This window comes from Phaethon aethereus (assembly GCF_964289735.1).
Source record: "Phaethon aethereus genome assembly, chromosome: Z".
Taxonomy (NCBI): Eukaryota; Metazoa; Chordata; class Aves; order Phaethontiformes; family Phaethontidae; genus Phaethon; species Phaethon aethereus.
Window position 1 is genome coordinate 29,945,569 of NC_138577.1, and position 9,229 is coordinate 29,954,797.

Genomic DNA, 9,229 nt, shown 5'->3' on the forward strand with positions numbered 1-9,229 from the left:
GCACATTTTACATTGTATTAAACCACCAATAATTATTTCTAGAATAAGATCTATTTCTTAAATTCAGATTACAAAGTGACTTAAAGCATATGCAGCTCTGACCTGCAAACACTGGGAATTTACCAATCAAGTCTAAAATGCTCCGTTATGCACAGAATTTTTTTAGAAGCCACTTCTCTTAGAAGCCACTAACACAGCAAAAGGAAGACGCTCTGCAGAAAAGCAAGACCTTTTATGATTGTTTAATATTTATGGCCAATTTTTTCACCCTGCTTTTCTGACAAGAAGCCACACCAGAAAGTTTACTTTATATTTTTATTGTATGCCAAAGTTCATTAAAGATGAGGGTTTGCTTCTATACAAGTTACTCAAAAATTGTGTCTAGGCAAAGATTATTAGCAATCCGACTTATTTCAAAGCATAGGTTTGTTCAATCAGGCCACAAAAATAGTATTGTGTTCAAGCAGTAACTAAAGAGCTGCAAGTTCAAGGAGTTTCCAAATATCACAGATCTTGAGATGTCATCAGGAAATAAAAATTAAATCCAAGCAGTCACAATATAAAATAGCAGCTCCGTATAGCTTTTTCAAGTTTTAACTTTATTCAGAAAGTGACACTCAGTTCAGTTTGCCTCATTCTTTGAAGCTTCATCGAAGTTTTCAACAAGATCTAGAAAGAGAAGGATGCTAAAATTAAAAGTTTGACCTACTTCTGCTTTGCCAGATGTTTTGGTTTGGGTTTTTTTCCCCCCAAAGTTCTACTTCATATCAAGTGCTTATAACATAAAAAAACTTTCAGCTTATAAAATACAGACCAAATAACTTTTAAGATCTTCATGGTTCATTCTTCTTGCTCAACCAAGTAAGTTTCAGATGGCTCATTATAAAGCACAATTTAACATTCACGATAATGCGCATTTAACTTCACTATACCGACAACAGGGCAAAGTGATACTGAGAAGGTAGTTTCTTCCCAACTGTCTTCTGAAAACAATGAAATAATCTGCCCACAGGAATTCTGCGACAGTGAGTGACTAGTCAATACTCTTACCATCCTTGGCCCAACCTTACACTACACATTATCTCTCGGCAAAATTCACTTTTCTTCCATTGCATGGTTGTTCTTACCTGGAACTTCATCATCATCATCTTCACCAGTAGCAAGTGGTGCTTTTCCATCCACAGCTGCAAGAGCAAATAGTTCAAAAACATCAGTCAAGCTCACTATAGACATTTTTATTAGTTGTTTTGCTTTGTGTTTTTTAAAAACATTACTGGTCTGAGGTAAACTGCAGCGCTTTATCCAGTTCCCCTGCTGAATAAAGATCTTCAACTTACCAAGGAAGTTCACATTCCCTTTATTACTGAAAATGCTCAAACAGCCCAGCAGGGAAATGCTAAACCAGTTTACTAGTCACCATCTTCTATCTAAGTATACCGAGTGCCTTGCACAGTAATCACTTTCAGTCACAAGTGCAGAGACCAATTTTACCATTTCCCCTTAAAAGCAGCTTTGTTAACAGCCTACTCAGTGCTTCTTAAGGTTTACCTATTTTACACCAGCAAGTTTTAACAAAAAGAAAGGCCTGCCTTTTCCTAATGATCTGATGATCCTAGGCCTTCAGTGAAAACTCGGGTGTAATTGTGAATCTGCAGGCAGACACACATGATGAGACAGACAGATATTATCGTTCCCTGGCAAAGTCAGAGGTATACGGAACTGGATGCACAATTTTACACTTAGGTGGTCAAGGTAACCATATATTCTGGTCCACATCTCTGCCAAGTCAGTAACTTCTTAACCATTCCAATTGTATTTACCAGAGCTAGTGAGACTTAACCATGTCCACTGTAGCAGACCAGTGAGCATCTATGAAACTGCAGCAGTATAATGCTAAGAATAGGTATCTTGGGTCCCTGGGTGCCTGTGCCACTACTTTCACTGCTATTCTTAGCTGTACTACCAAGGGTAAGCTGTCTCATACTCTCTACCACCTCAGTTTTATCCGAATTAATACTTCTCGGTTTTCAAGAAAAGCATGAAGAAAGAGATGGATTCATACTAGACCTGTACCTGGATTTATAGAGAACCAAACCCAATGGATGCATAAGCTTTGGTCTGAAAGGGCTTGGGACAAGATCACCACTAACCTTTCTTTTGTTTTTTAACAGCAGAATGCTATTACAGCTTAAGTGCACCTTGGTGTCAAATAGGACATTTTAAAAGCAAACCATGTTATTTCCTCCTCAATTGTCTGCATTCTCTCTCATCCGCAAGACCAGACTAAGTTTACTTTACCACCTGCAAATGCAATCATCACAGACACTTCACTCTTCGATGTCAGGCTTCCAAATCCAGCAGACAATGCTGAATGGAAAGTTTTGTGCAACTACTCTGGCATCCACCCAAAGTGGAAAGGAATAGCTATTTACTAGATCATACAAAGCAAGCACTTTAAACAAGCTTCCCTAATATTAAAACTACACAATTTAGCTTACCCAGAATAGACCCACCTTGTAATGAGAAGAGTGATCTTAGGGGATCATTTTAAATCCTTCAAGTGTTTTTTTTCTTTCAAGACCTACTACTACCACAAGGAAGCCACACAGGTGACATTAGGAAGGAAGGACCTGAGGTCCATGGGGAAAGAAGCAGTTCACCCCACCTCCTCAAGAATACTTTTAGGAGGACTTTTTTCAGTGGAAGCTTGACAGGAGGGAAGCATCATCAACTTTAGGAATAGAAATAAGAGTCCTTCTTGATGGCAGGAAAGCACAGGAAGAAAAAAATGTAACACTCATTTAGAACTACCAGAAACTGGACACAATGATAGACTTCTCCCATTTTTCTCTGTATTTAGGATGTTACACACCTTGGAAGGTATGGCTTAAGATATTTCAGAAAAGTAGGAAGACCTAACATGCAGGACACAGGGAATGTTCAGTGTCAACAAGCCTGTCTTTCAGTCCTCACCCTGTAGCAGCAGCACTTTTTCCAAACACCACATACTTATGTCCCTCTTGCACTTCTCTCCACAGTTTTAGGAAGAACAAGTGTTCATGTTCTTTTAGTAATTTAAGGTTGGATGTTGTGTTTTAGCCCCAGCCAGCAATTAAGCACCACACAGCTGCTTGCTCACTCCCTGCAGTGGGATGCGGGAGAGAATCAGAAGGGTAAAACTCATGGGTTGACATAAAGACAGTTTAACAGGTAAAGCAAAAGCCATGCACACAAGCAAAGCAAACCAAGGGATTCATTCACCACTTCCCATCAGTAGACAGGCGTTCAGCCATCTCCAGGAAAGCAGGGCTCCATCACACACAACAGTTACTCAGGAAGACAAACATCATAATTCAAAACACCCTCCCCTTCCTTCTTCTTTCCCTCAGCTTCCTATGCTGAGGATGACATCCTATGGTATGGAATACCCCTTTGGTCAGTTGGGGTCAGCTGTCCCAGCTGTGTCCCCTCCCAGCTTCTTGTGCACACCCAGCCCTCCCACTGGTGGGGTCGTGCGAGAAGCCAAAATGGCCTTGACTCTGCAAGCACTGCTCAGCAATAACAAAAGCATCCCTGTGTTATCAACACTGTTTTCAGTACAGATCCAAAACATAGCCTCATACTAGCTACTATGAAAAAAAGATTAACCCAGCCAAAACCAGCACAATGGATAGGAAGTTGGGGTATCTAGCTTAATGCTCATGCCAGTCCTATTCTCTACACTGTTCTACACACACAGAAATGGTAACATACTTCCTTACAAATACTGTGTAATTCCCTCCTGGCCATCAAAAAGCCCATGCAAGAAATACCTTCACAACACCTGAGCAGCAGCAGAGCCATTGCAAGATGTCTGTCCTCAAGTCCCTCTCCCCATTACTCATGTTTCCATTCAAAATGTCAGAACAGACATACTCAAAAATTTATCTTTCTTTAAAACCTAACTCTTCCAGAGAAACTCATCTTCCTAGCTTTAACTAACGAGGTATGTCAAAATATAGTAGCCACATCAAGAAGTAAACGACCATAAAATCAAGTCTGGCTACAGCTTTCCAGGCCTAGATCAGGTGCCATCTGCTGACAGGTGCCTCTGCTTTATTCAGTTACGCTCGCCATTGGATTTGAACTATAAATAAGATCCAAGAGATCCATTTCTTTACAAGCATTTTATAATACGCCTGCAGACAGCAAGAGTGCGCTGGATTTCACTGCTGCTATACAAATACTGCCAGCATGAAATGCATTCAAGTTTCAACTTACGTTGTTTGGGTAGAGCTTCTGCCAATCTCCTCAGGCTGGTCAGACTGTCAGCTCCAAGCTGATTTAAGATGCTAGGAAGCATTTCTGTCAGCTGCTTTGTCTCAGCATGGCCGGTGACAGTGAAAGTATTAGCAGCCAGAGATGCCTGAACTTTAGGGTTATTGAAGTGAATGACTGTTCCTTGGTTGGTAAACATGTTTACCTGCAAGAAAAAAATTCAGCGTTTGAAGCATTTTAGCAAGATTTTTCAAGTTAACAGGAAATTTGAGTTCTTAAAGCTCAATAAAGACCTACTAATAATTTACAGACAAGTTTATGATGTTACTTACCAGGCAATTGATCTTGATACATTTTATATTTCTATATAGAAAAGTATTTTTTCCTTTCAAGCAATTACCTCTTCAATTCCAGAAATATTGTTGACTCCCAGCTTCTTCAAAGAAAACTGAAGTTTCTTGTCATCTGCTGTAGCTGTTCTGTGGACAACCTTCTTCTTTCTGCGGGCAGTACCCTTTGCAAAAAAAAAAAAGTTACAAATTAATACTTAAGCAGTTCTTCACAAACTCTAATCCTCAGGGCCATATAACTACTTCGTAGCCATATACAAATCAACTTAAAATACAAAGTTCTATTTCTGTGTCCCAGTGCACACAACCCCACTGCTCCAACTGCACTGCAGCTGTTTTTGCCTTGCTGTAACGCAAGCTTTGCGTGTCTGTGAGAAGCGTGACATTTTAGGAAGCAATGCACCAGAGAACATTTATGCCACAATTCTTACAGGGATTCTGCAGCATCTTAGAAAAGAAAAATTGCAAGTTTACCCTTATCTGTTATCATAGGCATAAAACTGAAGCATGAGCACAGTTTTAGGTAATTTCTGAAGCTTATGAGTTTTTCCTTAGATTATCTTTCCTAAATTGTGGCCATTTTTTTTGTAATAGTGAGAGCCCATAAAGTTATCAACACATCATTAACAAATGAATATAAGAAAACTCAGAATACTCCATTTTTATTCCAAATAGACATCTCCCATCTGATGGACTTACACATATGTATTTAAAGAACACTTATTTTCCCAAAATGTTTTATAAATATGTTTTTAAAAATACTTCTACATATTATCCCAGACCACCCCTGTTTAAAAAGCAAAACAAGCAAAGGTTAAGCTCTCCTACAGACACAGAGCTCTAGATTTCTCCAGGGAAAAAACTGTCCCATATTAGAAGACATCTATACCTAGAAAAACCAGCAGAAAGTGTCATTCTGTACTTCCTTACACAATCATAAGGCTTCAGGAAAATCTGACATAAAATGTCCAGGAACAGGTGAAACTAATGTCCTTTTCGACACATAATCTCAGTCCTTCTACTCCAGTTGCCCATCTGCCACATGCTAGCAATAAAAGAATGTGTTGCTGCCCAGCTGTATAAATGACTGCAATACCTTTTGAGTTAACTGGTAGAAGTTAGAAAACTGGCTGGACACTAACACCTCTAACATAATCCAGTTGCAAACAACAAGCAATGTTAATGACAAATTCACATGAAACTAACACTTGGAAGACTACAGCTCAGAAGTTTAGTCATTTGTCTAGAAAGCTTGATATTCATTCCCTGCTACTGTCAGGTTAGTGCACACAGCAATTTGAAAACTACTAAGAAATAGAAATGGTTTTATTTTAGTACCTTGGCTACCCAGGAATTGAACTATGTAAGGTATACGTTAAGTCTCTTTGGACAAAAGAGCTCTCAATAAATTTCAAAAAACAATGTCATGAACCAAAGGCTATGTAGGAACATGTACCTCCTTTTTACCCATATTAAACATGGATATCAAACTTCAGACAACCTGAGTTTAGTTTAAACGAAAAGCTGCTGCTTTCATCTCCACAGATTTAAGCTTCTAAAGATCTCAGGTTTTTACTAAGCAAATTCTACCCCGATCATGCTGAGACACACTGTTCACACCCCTTTACCTCTATATTAAAGAGGAGTGAGTAGAGCAGACCACCAATGCAATACTACAGACTCATCTGCCACTCCTCTAAAAAGGTTTGGAAGAGTCATCACATTTAGCTGTAGCGATATTCTACACAAAAAAATCTCAAATTTCACATAACAAAGTACTACAGTAGCCCTCTACCTAAACATAATATTCAGATTATTTGTAAGATCTGCAGCTTTGCAACGTCATTAAAATCTTCCAGCAGAGGCTGTGTGCAATCTTTTCTCACAAGGAGAAGTGACTCTTCGCCCTTTTGTCTCCTCCACACCCACCTCAACTTATATGGTGACAATGCCATGAAGAATCCCGGTAATAATCTCCAGTTATAAAACAAATTTTAAAAGTCAAGTTCAGGCATTCAAAGTATTTCACAGGCCAATTTTAAAACTGAATGATAGAATCACCAGCATATTCTAAGCTTTGCTTAATGTTTCTAAAAGACTTACATTGACCAGAAAGCTGCAAGAGCTACAATATGAATGCACGCTCTTATGTGACAAACATTAAAAGCTTCTACAGTCAATACAGACATGCTGGTAACACACACACAATCATCGGTACAGTACAGCAGTTCTCTGCTTACCTAGTAACCCACAGAAAGAATATGCAAAAATGACCAAGCCAGTTAATTACTACATTAACCCTGCCTTAAAGCTGCCTAAATCACCAGCTAAAGGCAAAAAAAATTCCACACGGGAATGAAAGTTCCTGGAAACTCTGTTCTGTTGAATAGCTTGTATTCTAAAATATTGTGTGTATACTTCCTCAGGTACAGAAAAATTACTAAAATTCTTGCCTTAAAACTGACACAACAATTAAAATGTTTACTAGCATATGACTATACTCAACATATTTTTAATTTTCAGATTGTAAGTAATCACACAGCTACATATATCCTGATGTTGCAACAAAATAAAAAGGTCTTCTGAGGACGTTAGTCTACAATTACAAAAGTGTGACAAGTACAGAATTTGCAACTTCATCCTAAAAGGCACAAAAAAAATCAGTCATGGGCATCTTAAATATTTGTGACAAGAGTTTGGAACACAACCCTCTATAATGTGCCATGAAAACTATACCTGAGCTCAATTGCTGTAAGGTCTGCTCACTTGAAATCCTACATGCCTTCTAAAACAGCCCACACAAGAGCATAGGCTACAAGTTTGCTGCAATATTTTATAACAAACCCGAGCAGAAAACGCTAGAGGTTCAGCTACGACATGCCGTTTCTACCGAACTGACTCTAGAGACCCCTGCAGCAGCACAGCTTCCGCTGAGGACAGACGAGCCAAGCTAAGTGTACTTCGGGCTGCTCCCCACCCGTTTTCAGGGCCCCTCGTGCTAGGTCTGGTGTGCGTGTAGGGCCACGCAGTCCCGAGGGCAGGGTGGGGAGGCGGCTCCTACCTTACCACCGATGCGCACTTGGGCCTGCAGCTTGGCGAGCTTCTCTTGGTTCATGATTGTTTCTTTCATCTGCGGAAGCAACAAGAGCGCCCACGGAAGGCGGGTCAGGCAGCACCCGCCAGGGTGGGCGCAAGGGGCTCCGCGGCTACTCCTCACCACACACCCTCCCCGGCAGGGGGGCGCTCCAGCCCCGCCACCGGGGCGGGAAGAGGTCTGCTCGCGCGCAGCGCCGCTGCGGCGGGGCGAGGCTCCCCTCCGGCCCAGTCCGTAACCGCCTTCGCTGCCCCAGACCACCACCACCACCACTACCACTACCACTACCACCACCACCACCACCACTACTACCACCACCACTGCCGCCGCCGACGACTAGTCTGTAGCCCTCGGCGGCGAAACAACCTCCTCCCAGCAAACCCCCGCCGCCTCCTCGCTACCTTCCCGGAGCAGCGGTGGCAGCGTCGGAACGGAGGGAAAGGTGAGAGCCGCAAGCAGGACCGATGGCAGCACGCGGAGAAGAGCGAGATGGCGGCCGGAAGGAAGGCACAGCGCCCCGCACGACGCATGCGCTGCTGCCCGGGCCGACAGGGGGCGCCCTTCCGCGGAAGCGGGGCGGAGCACAGTCTTGTCGGATGGGGGCACTGCCGCCGCGACGGTTGGCTAGTGCGGCCGACCCGGGATGTGAGGTGAGGTCCGGCCCCTCCCCCGCCCCGGCCCCGCCCCACGCCCCCGCCCCGCCCCTCCGGCCCCGCCCCCAGGTTCCTCCTCACCGGGTGGGGCGCGGCCTCTCGCTCCGTTCCGGCGCGGCACCGCTTGCCGCCTCGCCGGCGGCCCTCCCTGCCACGGACGGGTCCATCCCCGACCTGACATTATCTATATAATTTTTTGTCTTCCTGGAAAACGTGTAAGCGTTGTGTTTCCTTTCTTGCTTGTGTAACGCAAACCTCCTCCCTGTGTCCGCATCTTTTCTTCTCCCAGCACAGCTTCCCCTGCGCATCACCCTTCCCCGCGCGCTCCGTCTCGGGCCGGACTGCACGCCTCGGGTCCCGCGACGTGGCTTTTCAGGTGAAACTCCCCTCGGCCCTGCCGCCCTCGTCAAAGCCAAACCGCCCAGGCCTTTTCCTTTTTGCAAGGCTACCTGTCACCGCCGTCCAGGTGGCAGTTCTTGTCTCCTTTTACTTTCCTTCCATCTCGGGTGTTTTTCGCTTTGGCTTTGCAGCCTGTTGGATGTTACCGGGCACCCGTGCGCAACTGCTTTCTGCTCGCCATTGAAAGCGCTCTGCTTGCACTCCCTGGTTCTCCCAAAGCTTTTCTCCTGTAGCAGTATTTTGCATCACTAAGGTGTTAGTGTGTCCTTTTCCTGTGCTGTCAGTCCTTTGTGTAATCTGAATCCTGTTCTGAGAACCAAATGCACACTTCCAGGGCCCTAACTCAAGCTGCTGCTGCTGCATTTCAGTATTTGTAAACCCTGTTGCTCAGCCTGTGTTCCTCAGGGCAGACATCATCCACAGACTACAATTTTGGTCCTCCGCGGCTTTACTAATGTGTTTCAGTTTGCTCTCTC

General features: G+C 43.3%; 1 protein-coding gene across 2 annotated transcripts; it reads right to left on the minus strand.

The window, feature by feature from the left end:
• Nucleotides 1-622: 622 nt before the first annotated feature.
• On the minus strand, nt 623-7,737 carry BTF3 (basic transcription factor 3; the record flags this gene model as incomplete). Of its 2 annotated transcripts, XM_082012757.1 has the most annotated exons (5): nt 623-669; nt 1,128-1,184; nt 4,261-4,462; nt 4,658-4,771; nt 7,669-7,737. In XM_082012757.1, the coding sequence occupies 5 exons, from the start codon at nt 7,735-7,737 to the stop codon at nt 623-625; spliced, it is 489 nt and encodes a 162-aa protein (XP_081868883.1). The 2 variants fall into 2 exon arrangements, with proteins under 2 accessions (XP_081868883.1, XP_081868884.1); XM_082012758.1 differs by lacking the exon at nt 1,128-1,184.
• Nucleotides 7,738-9,229: the final 1,492 nt, after the last annotated feature.